Here is a 19,684-nt window from a genome sequence, read left to right as displayed (position 1 = left end):
GAGCACCCAAGTATTCCCCCCATCCCACGGCCTCACAATGGCAAGGGCTCTGGCAAGTGCCTGGAAATCAGCGGGGCAGTGTCCTCCAGAGGGGTGCACCATATCTCCCCATGGCCACGCAGCATCTTCTACTGAGCACGGCCAAGAGGGTGTGGTCCTTGCAACTGCTCTGTGGCTGCTTCCAGCTCAGGTCCCAAAGCTCCTGCTCTGAAGCCACAGAGGCCTTGGCCTGTCTAGGCCTCAAATCTCCTTGCCCTTCCCTCACACCAAATGTGCTAACACACGTAAAATGCCTAGACGGTGCTTCGCTGACTGTCAAAAACAGAGCTCTGCTCCCAGGACTCTTCCGGGCTTTGGATCTCTGGTGTCCTGGTTACTGAGCTGTGCTGGAGGCCATGTGCCATCACGGGGCGGTTGGACAGCCTCCCAAGGAAGGCTAGTTTGTCCAGTTTAGGAAAATTCTAACAGAGCCTAAAATTATAAAAATATTTTAGAAGATGGTAAAGTCTGTGCTTCTAAGATCAGTGGTAGTAGCAGTTGTAGCTACTGAGCTACCGAGCAAAAATCATGATTCAAAAATGGTTTTATATTTCTACCCTATGACCATCTTTCAAAATGGGCATTACTGATGAGAGAGGCACTGCTCATGACTCTGCTCACCCTGGCTCACCATGTCGAAGGTTTCTTTCAAGATCACGCTGACATCTGCCTGTGGCTGCCCTACAAAGTACTCAGTGTTCTTGAAAGCACCCCTTTCACAGCAGTCTTCAAGTCTGCAGCAGAAGAATTTTAAGTTCCTGCAGCAACAAGTGCAATTACCACCAATGATGGAATAGGAACAAGCCGTGCACAGACTGCTGGAAATGCTTCTCTAAAGCATGGCTGAGAACTGCAAATTATTCCTAAACATTGCACTGGAAGAGGTTACTGAGCACTATTCGGAGCACGCAAGTATCATTCAGAATCAATATTGTCTTTTTTTTTTTTTTTTCAATTGAAATCAGGTTATTTAAAATACTCTGAAAATGCCAGCAATCAGTGAAGGAACAAAAGATGACTGCTGTACCTCGTCACGGGAAGGGGGCATGCCTGTAGCACGAGGCCGCCGCTGCCCCCACCATCCTTTGTTGCTGCCTCCAGGTGGCAACTATTAGTTCATTTAGGGTACATGGATTATCTGACTTGTGTTTTATAACTGGAGGACACGTTTGAAAATTCTTTCTGAAAACAACTGGAAAATTAAAGTTTACTAAATTGTAATTTTTTTGTCTTTGGGCTAAATTTTTTTTTTAAATATGGTTCATAGATGGTAGTTTGCTGGCTAGCATCTGACTTGCAGGGCTCACAAACAGGTGAATTCCTAATTATATGTCATTTATGGTGAAGGTCAGACATGCCAGCAAATACACAACTGTTTTAAATATTTATTATTTGGTTGGTTCTTTTTATATTCCAAACTTCACATGTACATATAAATGTTTTTTTAGCTAGCCCTCGTCAATAAATTGATACCCTACACCAAGTGGTTTTAACTGTTAACAGAGTCTGTGCTATGAGTGGTGAGAACTGAAAGCACATTAGAAGAAACCTTTGCTGAATTAGGCATTTCTTTATCAATCTCTTTTAGTACCACCCACAAGAATCCTCAAGAAACCATTGTCTTTTTGAGGATAATAATTCTAAACGCCATTCAGGAGGAGATTATTATTTGCAAAGATCTGAAGTTCATGCAAAGCTCAAGGAAATGCTTACTGGAAATGTTAATTTGTTCTACTTATCGAAGACCCACCATTTAAGGAAGAGTTAAGGTAAGTCTCCTGAGTGAATGAGAAGCTAGGAAAGAGAAGATGGGGAAGCCCTGTGACCAGGCTAGTGAGGGGGAAGGCAGCAGAGGGCCACGATGAAGGGGAACCGAAAACTGAAACCAAGGGCCACAAAAAAGCCTACTGGGCAGACAGCTGCAAAGGGCTGTGGGGAAAAAAGCAAAACACAGGACACTGTCCAAAGTTGCAAAAGGCAATTAAAGCAATCAAAGTATAGGCCTTGTCAACACACAGATTTCCAAAATCCTCTCAAGGGAATCCAGAGAAGGACATGCAGAAGGAAGGATTTTGTTTACTCCTACTGAGGATAAGTCCTGAAAGAAGAAACGAAGAAATGACGGCTCCTGGTGATTGAGAAGCAGCATGTAACCTGGATTTCCAGAGGTCTAGAGACTGTCTGCCTCCTCCTAGAGCTAGAAATAGAGTAGGCTTTCCATAAATATTTGCTTAACTATTCATTAATCAAGTATCCCTAAGATCAATTTTTAATGATGGGTGTCTTCCCTGTCATAGGCCCCAGCTTCACTGGGAAAAAACTTAGAAGAAATGCAACAGAATCCGCCTCTGAAGGGTGGCACTGGTAGTTAAATTTAAGAAGTAAACTGGATATTGTTCCTGACAAATGAACAGCAGGATTCTGAATTATCAAAGGGGAAAAATCTTTGCTGCGGTAGAAAAGTATACTGCTGATATTTGGAGAAGTTTTTCTTTTTATAAACAACATGATGACGCTCAAAGGTTCCTGGTCCTCACAAAGCTGAGCCTCCTTTAAGCAGAACTGACACCCATTCTCTGAACTTTTGGTTTAATTTAGATTCTTCTCCATACTGTTTGTAGTGCAGAAATCTGCTTGCAGTGTTACATAAGTAAGTTTATGGTGTCCGGTGCCACAAAGTGATTTATACATATTTTTTGTTCTTTGACTTTGGAAATTTTATTGTAATAAGTTCTTAATATTTTTTAACCTAGACATTTTATCAGTAAATATGATCTTAAAGTTCTTTTTTTTGTGATGAATATTTTGAAGTAGTTTAAATGTGTTATTGTTATATAATTAATATCTTAATACATTTTGTTATACCATATTTAAAACACGGACATTATTAACTTTACTTATGGTGAATAAACACTGAGTTTGGAGAAGTGAAGTGGTTTGCCCAGGTCACCCCCCCCGGAAAGTGACTGGGCTAGGATCGGAACTAAGGCCCGAGTGTTTCCAGAACCTGTTTTCTTCCACGAGGTGTCCTGTTTGCTCAATTTCATCCATGTTCTTTACCAGAAAAATTGAGGACAAACCACAATCCAGTGCTCAGAAATTCTGAGCAGGCCCATCCCTGCCTCTTGCCCCTGTGCTCCTGCCCCTGCCTTCCCTGGAGGACTGGTGGAGGGGGAAGTAGTCTCCCGTCAGCCTGGAGCTTTTCTGGTCACTCTACCTCAGGTCATCCGACAAGAACGAAACCATCCCTAGAAGCTACTCTGCTCAGGCATCTCCACCCTGTCCCCACCCACCCCCTCACCCCTTGCAGGCAACCGCGTGGAACACACCAGCAGCTGTAGCTGTGTCCCCTCTGCACCCCACCAAAGAGGGAATGTACTCCCTCAACTCTGAACTGCAGAGAGTGTGACCGCCCACCCTGTGTTTCCCCACACTAAGCAAGAAGGGCCATGGGCTTCTTTCCCTGACAGAATACACTGCCTTGCCTAACTGCTGAGCACAAGTCAAAGAGGATTTTCCTGCTCTGGTCCACGGGCGAGTGCCCCTGCTGCTGTTTTATCACCTGAAGATGTAGCAGGAGATGACGACTGCTGAGTGGGGAGAGGACTCAGCTTGCAAATGACCGGCCTAATGTCCCCACTCAACAAAACATTCCACCTTCGTTTTCTAAATATTTAGAATCTGGAAACAAATATCAAACGAACATCTGCAGGGCCCTTCCCCAGATCAGAAACCTTGGATCTCTTTCCAGAGATCTATGGTTTTGCCTCTTTCCCACGTCTCCAGCTGTCACACAGAAGTGACCTCACACTGCAATTTCCTTTTCAACATGTTGGTACTTGGCTTGCAACTTTTTTTTTTTCTCAAAGACCTTCCCACTGTGGCTTAAGTGGCAATCAGCCAAAGGGCACCTTCGCCCCTCTTCACTTGGACCTGCCCACCCAACCTTGGCAGGATGGTGCGAGTTGGCCGTAATGAGTTTTCCACAAAGACTGCTGGTTACCTTCCTTCTGAAAGCCCTGCAGCTGCAGGGATTTGCCAAAACACTTTATCTATTTTGTCTTCTAGCTGACGTCCCTAAGAGACATCTTGGGGGTGGGGGGAGGCCAAAGTGGAGACGATGGGTGAGAACTATTGAGGGAGCAAAGCCTGAAGTGCACTTGGTCCGAGCCAGCTGTGGGTGTCCACACCCTAGTGAGTTGTGACTAGGTGTGAACTGTGGTTCATGTAATTCATCACTGTGAGATTTACCAATGACTTTGAGGGATTTATGTTGAAAGAAAATCAGTGAGAACAGCAGTTCATCTCATTCACTTGCCCTCCCATAAGCCATCTAAACTGAGTAAGGAAGGGATATGAGGCAAAGCCTCTGGAAATGCTCAAAGCCCAAAGTGCCCAAGGGAAGGCAAGCCTAAGTCATTCGGCCATTCCCAAGACGGGGTGGGGAAGCAGGAAAACGAGGAAGCCAGCAGGGGCCGTGCCCATGTTTGGAGAAGGGCCCTCCAGGAAAGGCTGCCACCCCCTGCCTCTAGAGGATGATGGTGTTGATGTGTAATTCAACGAGTCATCCGGCCTCCATGTGCTGGATGTGAAACCAGGACCCTGGCGAGACAGCTCCAGAAACAGAGTGGCCTTCCTTCCTGACACACAGTCAATATGAGTGTGTGACTGCGATGAGGCCCAGTTTACAGAAGAAAAGCTTCAAGCCTGGGTCACCGTGAGTACTACCTAATGGAGCTACTCAAGTGATGAAGACTCATCTGACCCCTGACCCCCACCTCCTGCCCCCCCCTTGCTGTTCACCTCCAGGTGGTCACCAAGTCCTGGCTACTCTACTCTGTCTGTCCTTCTCCACCCCTACAGCCTTGCCCCTCTTCATTTCAGTCCTCATTTCCTGCCTTGACACTGCCTCCAGCTTCTTTACTGACCTTGCTGAGGTTGATCTCCCCTAGCCCTCCCAGGCTGCCCCAGGTCAGGCCCTCGTCCCCTCTCCCTGGACGACTCTTAACAGCCTCTTTGGCGGGCAGAGCAATCTTCCGAAAACACAAATCTTATCAGATCATTTCCTACCTAAAACTCTGAAAAACCCCCTCCCTGGCTTTAGCAGCAAATGACAACATGTCTCATGGAGTCAACTTGCGGTCTGCAGGACCTAGAGCCAATCAAACACCCAGAGGAGAAAACCCGAAGGTGTTGGTGGGCATGCCCCCCCAGAGGCCTGGTCCCATTCTGTAGACTCTGCAGCTTTAGCTCCACTCACTGGGCCTGCCTGATTCCAGGACCACTGGTCCCCTGCAGCTGCCCACACCAACTGCCAGGAGGAGGGGCAGCCAGCAGAGTATCACTGTGTACCAACAGGACAGCGTCCTGTCCTACACTGAGCTGACTGCTACTGTACTTCCCCAATTGAATGTTTATTCAGCATCTACTGAATGCCATGCACAGAAAGCATAGTGTAGCAGAAATGAGCACTTTCATTTTTAGGTAGACAAACCTAAGTTCAAATCCTGGCCGTGCCTCTTACTCAGCACAGGCAATGATTGAACAGCTTGGCCCTCTGCTTCCTCACCCGTTAAAGGGGAGTGCTGACTCTACTTTATTTACAACCTAATCAAAAGAGACACCTGCACAACCTGCCCATTCACTCATTCCTCATCACTGACTGGCTCAGCTTTCCTGGAACCCCTCTGTCTCCCATTCAAGGCAACCACAGACTTTTCCCAAGATTCATCTGGAACACAAAGCTAAACCCTGCAACCCTCATTTCCTCTGTGCGTGCAGAAGCTGTGCATCATTACCTCAGATCTGTCCACCTCATTGCTTCCCTCTCCCTCCCTTTACAGTTACTTACATTGGAAACTAGCCCCAGGCTTTAATGCACCTCAGATGAATTATGGGATTGGCTGTTCGAATGATGACAGAAGCATGAATTTTCTCATTAAAGCCCCAAGAGCAGAACTCAATCCAAACAAGGCACACAGTCCCAGCCAAGGTGTGCTGAGGACAGCCACTCATCAGGCCTGCATTTGGCTTGGCAGCAGGCACTGCTCACAGAAAGCCGGAACCAGACCCTGGCCATGAGCTGACAGCTCTGATTTAAATTATTAGGAAGGCCGAGGATTAAATATTTGTCCAGGTCACTGTAAAAGGGTGGAATTATAAACAATTCAGAGCAGTAAGTGATGCAGGAAGCTGTCTCCGGATACAGATTTAGGATTTTCCACCCCTTGCCCAGGTGGCAGGTGGTGGAGCTAGGTGCCTGGGACTTTAGCTACCTCCCTCCACTCAATGGTTCCTGGAAGACAAGAGCCTGTTTCCAGATTATTCTGCTCCAGTGAGCACCAGTGCTTGTCCTGGGATAGGGTGGGGACACCCCTGCCCAGAGGACAGACAAGGAGGCTCCAAGATCCCTTTTGGCCTTGGCTGCCTCTGACACAGGAGAGGCAGTGTAGATTTTGCATGGAGAGTCTAAGGCTCCTACATATATCCAGGCATGTTGGCGGACTGAATCCATTTGCCCTGAAACAATTTTTCAAATACATGTAGATGCTATTGAGATGGACAGAATCCAAATTCATTTAAGAGTTGCTAAATGTATCTATTCTGCCATATATTTTCTCCATCAACGGCTATTAAAAATATATAATTATTATCTTATATGTATGGCAACATGGCTAAAATTTTTTTTGGAAGTTTATGAATTTCTGTCAATACCAACTTCTCTGAGGTCAAAACACTGTTTCTTCTGCAACCGAGTTGTACTTAGCCTGCATTTTCACTTTCCCCTCTGCTCAAAGGCATCCCACAGCAGCGCCCTGGCATGGAGGCATCAGGTATTAAACATGGAACTGGAAAGTCAAGACAAGCCTGCTGGGGAGAGCAGTGCCTTCCAGTCCAAGCTCCATCTGTGTTCACCTCAGACACAGCCAGCAAGGTTACTAATGATAACTAAGAAAAAGACGGGTGTCCTGGTTTGGATGTATTATGTCCCCCAAAACGCCATGTTCTTTAATGCAATCTTGTGGGGGCAGAAGTATTAGTGTTGATTAGGTTGAAATCTTTGGATTAGGTTGTTTCCATGGAGGTGTGGCCCCACCCATTCAGCGTAGGTCTTGATTTAATCACTGGAGTCCTATAGGAGAGCTCACAAAGAGAAGGACCTCAGAGCAGCTGAGAGAGACATTTTGGAGATGGCCTTTGAAAGCAGACTTTTGCTGACACTTTGCTCCGGAGAAGTTAAGAGAAGACAAATGCCCTAAGAGCAGTATTTTGAAGAATGCACAGGAGCTGAGAGAGGAGCTGGAACACAACCCAGGATCAGCAGATACCAGCCACATGCCTTCCCAGCTAACAGAAGTTTATTGGATGCTATTGGTCTTCCTTTAATGAAGGTATGCTCATGTTGATGCCTTAATTTGTACATTTTCATGGCCTTCAGACTATAAATTTGTAACCAATAAACCCCCTTTCTAGAAGCCAATCCATTTCTGGTATTTTGCATAACGGCAGCATTAGTAACCCGGAACAATGGGTACAGAAAGGTACACAATAGCAAATTTTAATCTGCATCTAAATTACCTGGGGAGTCCTGTTGAAATGGAGATCCTGACTTGGTAGGTCTGGGTGGGGGCTGACTTTGCATTTCTAATAAGCTCCTCAGTGAGGCTGATGCTGGGCTGGGCCTTGGCTGTGAGCACGAAGGCACAGGAACCCTGAGCTCCTCTGGGAGACTCACAGGGAGCGGACCTGACCTGGCTGATGGGGCTGTGCCTGACCATGAAGATAGGAGATGAAGCAAAGCATTCCTTCTCACTGTCCAAAAGGAGCCCAAAGGATGGAGAGGTGGTGAGCCTTGAAGAGGGTGAGGAGAAAAGAACATGGTCAGGCCTAAAGTGACCTTGCCCAGTCATGGAAGCAAACCAGTCTCCTGTGCACAGGTGGTACAACCACATACAGCTCAAAGCACTACTCAGGCAGGGGATTTAGAACTGGCTAAACAAGCTCATTCTAAGGAAGATGACCGACGGACTGACGTCTCCCTCGAAGAAAGTCTCTGGTGGCCATGCTGGAGGGTTCTGAACTCAGCCTTGCCCTAATATCAAGACACAGCTTAGGCAAAGTGCAAATAACAAAGGCAGAAGGAACAGTTAACAACTGGATGACAAACGAAGATTCAAACTGTCAAAGACAGACATGCACAAGGACAAAACGGGGAGCCCCTGGCTCCCGAGGTTCCCGTGAACAAGGTGGGGTGAGGTGCCAGTGGAAGGCTGCGTAGTCCACTGCACACTCAAGGGGGGCTGGCGAGGTAACAATCTTAAGAAAGGTCCTATTCTGGACTCTGCTTTTTTAGGGAGCGCGACATAAAAGGAACTGGCTATCTCCCAAAGTGGCCAGCTCCCTGGCCCCAGTCCTATCCAAGCAGGGCAGGTGGCTGCAGAAGGTATCCCACCAGTTTGGAAGGCTGAACTAGATGACCTTTGAAATCTGATTTTGAGATCCTGTGATTCAAGCAGCCTTTGGACCTTCTTGGTCAAATACAGCAATTTTCTTCTTAAGATGTGACAAGTATTCTGAATTCTGAAAAGCACCCTGCTTGGGCCTACACTGGAGGATTCTGATGAACACCATTCAGTTCCATCCTCAGGGCCACTGCTGTTTGTGGGAGCCAGAGCTGAGCCAAGGGCAAGCTCTCCACAAGTGCTTCTTGGTTCAGTCACCATCAGGCACCTGCCACAGGGAGGTGGTCTGGGGATACTGGGGGTGGAAGGGCGGGGAGACAGAGGCTTAAAGGATGCAAGCTGTTCTTCTGGACCCTTCTGGCTCTTCTCTCAGCCTCTCCTTCTCCTGCCTGGGGACCATGGTTACTGTCCCTCAGCAGCTGTGCCTGTTGCCAACCATGGAGGCAGACCCTTGGGCTCTGCCATTGCTCTTTATACTTTCCACTCCCATCAGCTCTCCCTCTGCAGGGACCACCTCTCTGCCGGTGTCCAATATCTACTGCCTGCCCACCACTACTCCTCCTCTATTACGAAAAGCATCCAGATTTTCCTCTAGAAAATCAACTCACCCCTTTTCTACTTACCCTGCCACAGACAGGCACATGACCCAAGTCTGGCCAATCAGACTTTTCAACCACCCAGCCTCAGTAAGTGATTCTGAGACAGCCTCAGAGCTGGCCAGTGGACATTTCTGGGTTTTTGGTAGGCCTATTAGGGAAGAGAAGCTCTTTTCCCCAGGACGGGTAAGGAGATGTAAGCCAGAGGCTGCAGGCACCGCCATGTGCATATGGCAAGATATAGAGTCCTGCTAGACATCTGAGTCCCAGACACAGCCCAGCTCAAGCCTGGAACTTCCCAGAGGCATGACCTGACTCGTTTCCATTTCTGCTTAAGCAAGTTGAATTGTATTCTGTCACCTGCAACCAAGAGTTCTGACATATGTATGATCTTAGTCATTAATAAATTAAGAGTTCATTTATTCTCAAGTGTTATCAGAAGCATGTGCTAAACATCACCCTGACCCAAAGACAAAACCTCCCAAGTCCACATCAGGAATTGCAGACAGACCTCTGGGGGACAGCGTCAGGCACAGAGGCTGCCTAAGGACCCTTCCTGGGTGAAACTGCTCACTTATCTCTGTGTGAGGCCAGCTCTGAGGCTGGCACCTGTAGGCGACTGGCCATGGGTTAAAAACAGGCAACTCTACCTGTCTGGTAAGGCTGCCTCCCAGGTTCATGGTGCCAGAGCCGGACTTGTTGGTTTGCAGCCACAGCATCACCGTGGAGGTCAACTTATAATGGGCGGTGCGACCACTGGATTTCTCCTGGAGGGGACGAGACAGACAAGGGACCTTGGGCACAACTCCAAGGCCTGAGGAGAGCCTAAAGTGGCTCCCTGAAGAGTCCTTCCAACAAGTTTTTCCTGAGTCATTACCACATTTACTTTTCTTATAAAATTCCAACTGATTTTTAAAGGGAGGAAACCTGGAATCACCTATATTAAATCCTTCTGGGATCCTTATCATCATAAATGACTACTGCAATCTTGACTTATCTTTATCCAAATGGCTTCAGTGCATTTTTAGAAATTGGCAGAGGTTTATATATCACTGGCTCCCCTGCCCCACCCCCCTTAAGGAAGCATTTGCTGAGGACTGCACTGTTTGGTATGGCATCTGTACTTAAAGCAGCCTTCGCTGCTGGGAAAGCTGTACCTGCACTTCCACCACATGGATGGAATCCCAGCAGCCTTTGATCTTCTTTGATCCATCTCCAGCCTTCTTTATGAGGATCACTCCAGCAAAGCCATGATCCAGATCCCAGAGGTAGACAGAGGAGACGCCGCCTTCAAAATACCTGCAGGAAATAGATCAATGTGCCATTAGATGTTAAACCTGCCAAATTACAGATCATCAACCAAGGTCCAAGAGGCTCTCATTCAGCAAAAGATTCATGTGCATATCTGCCTGGGACTAAGGACCCTCCTGGAGTGGTCCTGGGTTAATCCTTAGCTGTGTCCTGAACATCCTCAGGGTGGGGGGTGGGTGGTAACAGAAAGAACATGGGCTTAGGAGTCACAAAGATGAATGTGAATCTGAGCTCTGCCAGGTACAATTGCTTTGTAACCTCTGGCAAGCTTAGTGAACTTCTCTGGGCTTCAGATTCCTCACAGATAAAGGATCTAGCACCCCGTGTGAAAATACAGCAGACACTCAACAAACAGTAGCCACTACTACTGATATAATCGTTACTGTTTGATTTTTTTTTTTTATCTTTTGTGATGGCTATTTTACAGGGGACATAAAGGGGGAAAACAGAGCTGCAAACTCCTCCTGAGACCCAGCTCCCTCTGGACCCCAGGCAGACCAGGGCTTCTGCCGGTCAGTCCTCCACAGCAGCTTGCTGTACAACCCTAGCTAGAAGTGAAAGGCTAAGCTTGGGAAGGAGCTCTTTCCTCAGGTCTCAGTCAATATGGAACAATTTCCTAATTAAGATCAAATGGAAGAGGGAAAGAAAAGGCCAAAGAAAGGAAATCAGTTTAACACGCCAAATCCAAGAGACTCAAATCAACAGTTGTCACTGAGGCTGCCATGGTGGTGATCCAAAGGGCTCAGGAACCAAGGGTGGACAATTGGCCAACACAGACTGACACATACATGCTACAGTTCCTCAAATTTGGCTGACAGTCAACTAAAAGCTTGGAAAATCTTTCTGGTGGCTAAAAACATTCTTTACCAGTGGATCTACTGCCTTTCTGACCCCGAGGACCCCTACGTCAATGCCGCTGCCCACGGCAGGCGAACTCTGGAAGCAGCACGGAGGGCCGGGTCCACCTCCAGCACAACCTTGGACCCCACCTGCTGGCAAGGCGGCAGCATGGTGCCTGGGTGGCCACGGGCCTGGGGGCCACACACAGCCCGGTTCCAGGCTCAGCTCCTCCAGGTGCTAGGTACGTCCATGCATTTACCCATTCAACAAATATCAAGGGCTACCAGGTAGCAGCAGTGTGAACTTGGGCCTTAATTTCTCTGTGACAGAGGGACAAATATATCTTCTAGGGTTGTTGAAAGTCCAAAACAAAATAATATAGGAAAGTAGATGCCTGACAAATGGTTATTATTGTTGCTGTTTTTGTTATTAAAATGTAAGTGGCCCCCCCCAAATGACATGTTTCTGTGAATTGTATCTCAAAATGTGTCTGTATATATACATGTACGTGGGGTGGGGACAGAGTAATGATTTTACACATGATAAAATATTAATATTTAGAGAAACTAGGAGAAAGATACACAAGAATTGACCCTTTTTCTGTAATTTTACTGCAAGTCTGAAATTATTTCAAACTAAAAAGTGTTAAAAAGTCAGTACAATGGCAGTGTTAGAGGAACATGATGTATGCCACCTACTCTCTCAAAGGTTTAGAAGATAAATAATTTGATAGAAAAATATAACAAATGTGGCAAAATGCTAACTGTTGGTCAACTGGTTATCTGGCTTTGGGGTAACTAACAGACAACTTGACCAAGGGAACAGTCCCCCACCCCCCAAATGCATGTATTCATAACATGCAGGGTGCCCCCAGTTTTGTTTTCCTCTTGCTCCAATCCACTGCAGACCCATTGCGTGTCCAAGGGATCTCGTGCTCAGGTCTGCTGTCCCCGTCTCCTCCTTCCTACGAGTCTCCCAGGCAGACTGCGCCCAGCTGGCCCTCTGCTGCCACCACCACAACCGCTCCCCACTTCTCTGTCCCCACACCATCCGTTGTTATTAAGCTGCCAGATTAAATTCACCACTCTGCACCTCCCCTTTGGAGAGTCTGCTCCGTTGAGGGCAGGCCTGCCAGGGCCCAAGAGAGCCGACACTCAGGGACCAGCTGTTGAACAAAAGTGTCAAGATGCCCAAACCTGTGCTAAATAAAAGTCAGGGACAGTGGCAGGTGGGCGGATCTTGGCTACAAACAAAACATATTCATGCTAAGCACAAAAGTACTGTGAATGGACAGACGTGCCTGTGGGGGCACCAGGGCCCAGGGCCATTCTAGGTGATCTCCAGGTCACGGCAGATACTGGGCACTCAGAGATCCCACTCGGGGGGAGGGGGGGAACAGGTGGGCACATGAGGTGAACTCACGGCAGGGGCCCCAGGCACCTTCCTGGTGTGTTCTCCTGGGTTCTGGTGACTCCCTCAGCTCACCAGGTAACCCTGAGGCTCACCAACACTGAGACTTTCTAATACCATTCCTGTGGTGACAGATGGTTGGTTTTTCCTTCCAGTCGGCCTATAGGGAGGGCGGCCCCACAGCAAAAGAGAAACGACTTTTAAACTGTGGCTTTTCTTGTGCTGGCAGAAGGGATGGGCCGATGCTTCCTTCTTTCCTTTGGCCATCCTGGAATGAAGGCTGAAGCCCGGAGGGATTTTCATCTTTCCACTCCCTCACAGTCTATGGCCCTGATCTTCGTGTGGCTCCAAAACCCAGAGCTGCAGTGTTGTTCTTGACACAGGCCTGTCCTCCTTGCACTGGAATCCCGGGGAGGGGCAGGGTCAGGCTGCCCTGGAAGGAGCAGGAGAAATCCAGGCTCGACAGCCCGTGTCAGCACCACCCGGGGACCAGCGCATAAGCACCAGATGGCCTAAGGCTGACCCCAGCAGTCCCATCCCTTAAAAGTTTCCTGTTTTCTTCCAGAAAAATAAAACAACGGCATTAACGTTTTATAAGGTGGAACAGGTCATTTCCACTCCAACGCCCCACCCTGTGGCCTGGCTCCCACTCTTGGCAGCTTTTCCCTGGCACCCTCAGCTTCCCTTGTGGGCCACATCAACCAGGCCCAAAGTTTCAAAATGCCGGAGACAGAGGAGGTAAAAATGCAAGCTCCATGCTGAACTCCATGTGGGTCACAATACTTTCCTGCAAAATTTAAAAATAAACTGCAAGAACTTTATTAAAAAAAGGAAATTTAAAAATTAGCTCACAATACCATAAATCAATTTATCCCATAAATCTAATTTTTCCAAATTCCCTTCCGGTCTTTGTCCAGATGCGCACGTTTTATATAACTACAAGCACAGTGATGGTACTGCATTGCATTCAGGTTTTTTCACTTGGCAGGGACTCGTAAGCACTTTTCCATGGAGCCACACAATCTCCCTAGTTGTTTTTAATAGCTGGGATAGTATTCCACTGAGCAGTGCCCTAAGAGAAGAATGATGGCAGCAGAACAAGAGGACACGCTGTTGGGCTCTCACTTTAACTCAGTTCCCTCTTGAACTGGACATCCCATCTCAAGGCGGATGTGCTGGAACCCGGCCTCCACGGGCTCGGCCCAAACTCCACAACTCAATTCAGGAACCAACTCGTACTCCATTCACCAAGGGACATCTCCAGGGACTTGAGCAACCGAAAGTTTCAACCTGGTATTTCAAGGCAAAGGGGGCAGAGGACTACAGGATTTGAAAGGGCCGTTGCAGTCACCCAGGAACACTGGCCTCCACAGCAGGAGCTGTGGGAAGCTCTCTGTGAATGACCGCGTGGCAGGTGACTGCAGGGCGCATAGACAGTCCCCCACTGCATGGCTTATGGCTCTGCTCTACGCCTCAAGCATTAATTAAAGAGGGACCTCAAGAAGGTTTTGAAAATTTATTCTTACCTACTGTACTTTGATCATAATGACATGAACAGGAAAAAAAATAATTTTTACGTGGCTCACATTTATGAGTTTTTACATAAAGGCTTTTGTGGGTATTTTAAAAATGTGCTAAAATGTTGTCTGAAACCACATAAAGCCATCTAAGGAATCGCCTGCCAGAACTAACAGTGCACACATGGAAGCACTTTAACTGGCCTTTGTATATTTAATGAGTCAAATAGTATTAATATTGTTTAAATGCTAACATGCTATTTCAATAGGGTGGCTCTAGCGTCGCCAGCACTGCGCGTCAACGTGAATGAATGAATGACCAAATGCAGCCAAGCATTGAGAGCAGGCAGTGAGAGAAGTTTACCCAACCCTGCCACAGGCTCTGCCCATGCTCGATAATGACAAAATCCCCAGCTCTCCAGGGAGGGAGGAGGACATGTCCATTACCATTCACCACAGCTCAGCTGATTTGGGCTCAAGACAGAAGGCCCAGGGAGTTCCTGCAGGGAGCTCTCCAGTCACATGTGTGGCAGACAGAACACCTTTTAAACACGGGGGCCCAAAGATGAAAGAACAGGCATTTCTTAGGCTTCATCACCACACTGAAAAGTCAGGGCAGCACAGGGCTGCAATCAAGGCACAAGATGAGGAGGGTAAGGGGCCTGCTTAAAATCAGGGTTCCCGCCAGTAGGATGACACAGGCGACAATCTGTGGGGAGACAGTAAAGAAGTCACCTTGGGATAAATCTTGAACAGTGACGAGGTGGGAATATCAGGAGTGGGTGAAATGATGGATCGTCCAGTAACAACCAGGGAATAAAGCTGGAGCCACCTCTGTGCTGGTGTCCACCAAAGTGCTAACTCCTTCAACTGAATGCTACCAGTCCTACAAACAGCCCTGGTGGCTGGCTTTCAAGCCTTTCCTAGCAAAGATTAATGCTTTCTAAGGCAAATGGAACTGCAGAGAATTCAGACAACTGGGACTAAGGAGATGGGATCACTTCAGGCTTGCCTCCATAAGTCCCATCATTTGAAAAGCAGGTTGATTACAAGAGCCAGACAAGGGTTTTGTAAGATCAGGTCCTGTGAATTAGATGAGCCAAGAGCAAAGGACAAGACCCTGAGGTGGGGATCAGTACAGTCAATTACAATTACACATCTGGTGGAGTTTATTCTTTACTGTTGGTTAGATCTCTGAACTTGGATTGGCTAAAAACCCAACGTGTCAGTAATTTTTATCTAAGTAGTGTCATTTCTCCCTGAAAATCACTCTTCCAGTTGGATAATGTCACAGATTCTATGTCCTCAGGACGTTTGGGGGGTGGGGGTACATGAGACTTCACACTCCAAATGACCTACTTCACAAAAATAAGAGGAAAAGAAAATATTTCGGCTCCAAAAGCTTTATAGAGTGCTGGAAGCTGAGGTGTGCGTTGAGACCCAGGATGGAAACTGTTTTCGGGAATCTGAGCTATGACTATGAATTACTCAATTCCCAGTCTTGGCCAAAACTGGGCTTCAAATATAACAGGAGGGACTGGGAGGGACTCTGAAGTTGGCCTTTACGCCTTCCTTTCCAAGCAGCTCCAGGGATACCGAGGCCTTGACAGGTAATGAGTCAATGTCACAACCTTCCACAAAAGAACACTCCAGCTAGGAGACCTGCAGGCTTTCTAGCACCAGCCAAGAAACAAACTCTGTGGTCTTGGGGTTCACTCAGACATGGTCTCTTAGTCATAACGGGGCTGGGCGGCCGTCTGAGACTGGGCTCACGCACAAGTTTCTGTGGTCTTGGATCTCTCGGCCTGAGACATCTGCACTGCAGAGGTAAAAGGCAGCCCCCCACAGACCCAGACAAGTCAGGGGAGGGTTAAGGTAAGCCCCACAGATGCCGGAATGTGAGGGTGTTTTCTTCTGCAGCCAGTGTCATTAAATAAAATAAAACTAAGAGAAAAGCAGGGGATATTTAAGCACTGATGTGGTGCCAAAAGCTGTTTTCTCATTTGTAAAATGAAACTGCGGGATCAGAGGCTCACTAGGGTCTCTCCCAGCTCTCACACGTGAGGATCTGGTGGCTGCATCAGGTCCTGTAAGAATGAGGGAGGCGCTGAGCACCAGGGGGCTGAATCCCAGCATCTTACTCATCTGTGTCTGGCTCTGCTCACACACCTCTGCGGCAGGAAACACACCTCATTCCCAAGGCAAATGCTTCCATTTTGAACATTCACGTAGTTCCACCTACTGCCTCTGGAACCACACCAAACAAGAACTTAATGCCCCTTCTTCATGGTAGCCCTTTAAAATATCTAAAGATGGCTTACACAGACCCCAAAATTTCCTTTCTGGCCTACCCATCTTTAGTTCCTTCATTTTGTATCATAAAGACATGATTTTAAGTCTTTGTACTTTGTTTATCCTCCTCAACATATTTCACATTGTCAATGTCCTTCTCAAAGGGTACAAGACAGAAAATAACGCCCTGCCTGCAGGCAAGCAACGCAGAGGAGAGATCACCGCGTCGCACAGAGTGGGGGCCGTCTCTCCACCAAGGAACCCAAGACCCAATGAACTTTCTTGGCAATCACACCTCACAATGATATACTACTGAGCCTGCATTCATCTCAAATGAAATCTTTTTCTTATGTGTTGCCGTGAAACTGTCTCCAACATTCTATACTCCAGAACTTGGTGTACCATACCCAAGAATATCATCCCTGTTATGTTTCATTCTTATATACATGGCTCATGGCTTCACCATTACAACCTAAGACTTACCTTTCAGGATTCTCAATCTATGATAATCTGTCTCCTCACACAATCCACTTTACCTTGGAGGTGTTTACCTATCGGAATATATGTGAAATTAGGATGAAAGACAAATGGATACGTAACCAAATTCTAAATTGTGTGTGTACCAACTCTCTGCACCAAAGAATTCCAAGATTTTCAGGAAAGAGTACTGGAGGCTGGAGTGAAGGCTTCTGTAGAGAAACTGATGGTCAACTTGGAAGGATGGCTATGGTCTCGGCAATTCTTTCAAGTTGGGATATAGTGCAAAGATAGGAATGCTTATGGCCTCAATTCTGACTGGAGCTGAGGGAACCTGTTGGGGCACATGATGGAGAGAAAGAAGTGAATATATGAGGTGGGATTAAAATGCCAGCTGAAGATTTCATTCTAGAAATCTTTTAAATGGTGCAATCAAGTCAAGCTGAATTCCTCCACTATCTGGTGCCAAGCTAGGAACATGACCCTTTAAAGGACCAAAGTGGTAAGACTCTATGAGATTTTTCCTTGTACCACTCTACGTCCTTCCATTGCATGTGTGGTCTGTTCTGCTTCTGAGACCTCATTACAGAAATAACAGCAAGACTTATGATAAATGGTCATGAGAAACACTATAGCAACTGGCACTTGGTCATGACAAGAATGGCGAGGTAACGCCAACACCAATCAGTTCAAACACACAGGAACTCCCATGCTTGATGACAGATTTCATGGCAAAGAGGGAGAATAAACCCAGAGGCAGAGCCATTCCGCCAGCAGCTGAAGTTCTGCCTAAAGACAATATCCTTTTTGTTTCCTCCCAGTCTAAAATAGAGAAAAATATCTCCAGTTACCAGCAGGTTTGTTTTTCTGATCATCCTTACAACATTAAAAGGGGGTGGGGGTGGGGGCACCTGGTACCCACAGGTGGAAACAATTCAATTCCACCCCAGGACAAAAGAAAAACCTCCAACTTGCTTGGAGAGGCATCTCAAACCTAGCTCTTTCCTTGCAGTACAGATCAAGATTCCTTCACCACTGGCTCCAAGCTGGCCACCACCAAGAGGCCAAATGTATTCCTTGTCCAACAGAAGAATGCAGGTGCTGCCCAAAGGGTCTGGCTGCTGGAAAGCCAGCAGAGAACTGCAGAAGGCCGGTGGCCTCTGAGGGGTTCTCTTCCCCACATGGTGTGCCGGCCTCCATTCAAGGTGCACCTGTAGAACAACCTTGCAAAGACACTATGAAGATTAGAGGGAACAAAGACCCTAAATGCTTACTACAGTGCATGGCCCAAAGTAAGCACACATCAGCTGGTGGCATTTTCAGAAGGCTCTTTCTCTCCAAGCTTAGAAGGGAAGAAGAGAACCATGATGTGTTCTGAACTGTCCAGGAAGCCATCAGAAACACAAGGTATCGCTTGTTCTGTGAGCAAGTTCCACGTCCACAACCCTGGAGGCTGAATTTGGCTCTGCACAAAATGGAGAAAGGTCAATACTTGGCTTGTGGGCGAGCCACGTCCAGCTCTTATGGTGAAACCTGCCTGCTTTTGTTTGTGTGTTCAGACCAGCTGTTTTCACCACAGTTACGGAAAGTTTCCCAGAGTCTGCCTGTGGACACGGGACAGGTATTCTGTGGAAATTCCTTCCAGTACACACAGGTGCAAACATCCCCCGAGCAAACATACCAATCGGCTTAGGCATGTGCAACTTAAATGCCAGTTGCACTTACGAGTGCACATCTGGACTGCTGCTGCAGAACTTTACAGCCTCTCTGTACAAGCTTTTTTTTTTTTTTTTTTTTTTTTTTAACTTTAAGAAAACTAATGAAGGCCTTTCCCTGCAGCAAGCAGCATTTATATGGAAACAATGGTGTTGCTGGCAGGGCTGCCAATCCAGCTCTAAAAAGCTTTCAGGAGGCCCAAAGCTGTAATCTGACCAAATTGTCTGCACTCTTCTCCCATGAGGTCCTCTCCAGCCCCTCTGGATGACCCTGTTTAGCCCACCTCATGAAAATGTCAACAATGAAGACATCTGGGAGTTTCAAAGTCATCAACCAAGAACTGCCATTTGTAAGAACCTATTCTGTGCCAAATACTTTCCATACATTAGGGCTAATCCATTTTACAGTGAGGAAACTGAAACCTAGACAGATAAAGGAACATGCTAAATTGTGCCTAAGAGCCTCCTCCCGAATGCCTCTTTGTTGCTCAGATGTGGCCCTCTCTCTCTAGCTAAGCCAACTTGAAAGGTGAAATCACTGCCCTCCCCCCTACATGGGATCAGACACCCAGGGGAGTGAATCTCCCTGGCAACGTGGAATATGACTCCCGGGAGGAATGTAGACCTGGCATCGTGGGATGGAGAACATCTTCTTGACCAAAAGGGGGATGTGAAAGGAAATGAAATAAGCTTCAGTGGCAGAGACATTCCAAAAGGAGCCGAGAGGTCACTCTGGTGGGCACTCTTATGCACAATTTAGACAACACTTTTTAGGTTCTAAAGAATTGGGGTAGCTGGTGGTGGATACCTGAAACTATCAAACTACAACCCAGAACCCATGAATCTCGAAGACAATTGTATAAAAATGTAGCTTATGAGGGGTGACAATGGGATTGGGAAAGCCATAAGGACCACACTCCATTTTGTCTAGTTTATGGATGGATGAGTAGAAAAATAGGGGAAGAAAACAAACAAACAAACAGACAAAGGTACCCAGTGTTCTTTTTTACTTCAATTGCTCTTTT

The 19,684-nt window shown here is 47.1% G+C and overlaps 1 protein-coding gene and 1 pseudogene across 2 annotated transcripts in view; one reads left to right on the top strand and one right to left on the bottom strand.

Moving 5' to 3' along the window:
- CAPZB (capping actin protein of muscle Z-line subunit beta) overlaps positions 1 to 19,684 on the bottom strand; it is a 153,615-nt gene that overhangs the window by 15,316 nt on the left and 118,615 nt on the right. For both annotated transcript variants that reach the window (XM_037828345.1, XM_037828344.1), the window contains exons 5-6: positions 10,255 to 10,396; positions 9,748 to 9,864 (exon numbers count right to left, since the gene is read on the bottom strand). In XM_037828345.1, coding sequence (XP_037684273.1) covers positions 9,748 to 9,864; positions 10,255 to 10,396 — 259 coding nt within the window. The remainder of the gene's footprint in view (positions 1 to 9,747; positions 9,865 to 10,254; positions 10,397 to 19,684) is intronic.
- LOC119528210 lies at positions 539 to 931 on the top strand (annotated as a pseudogene).

The sequence above is a fragment of the Choloepus didactylus genome, chromosome 2, assembly GCF_015220235.1.
Source record: "Choloepus didactylus isolate mChoDid1 chromosome 2, mChoDid1.pri, whole genome shotgun sequence".
In the NCBI taxonomy this organism is placed as follows: Eukaryota; Metazoa; Chordata; class Mammalia; order Pilosa; family Megalonychidae; genus Choloepus; species Choloepus didactylus.
Note: the sequence above shows the minus strand (reverse complement) of the source record. Positions and strands in the feature narration are given on the sequence as shown.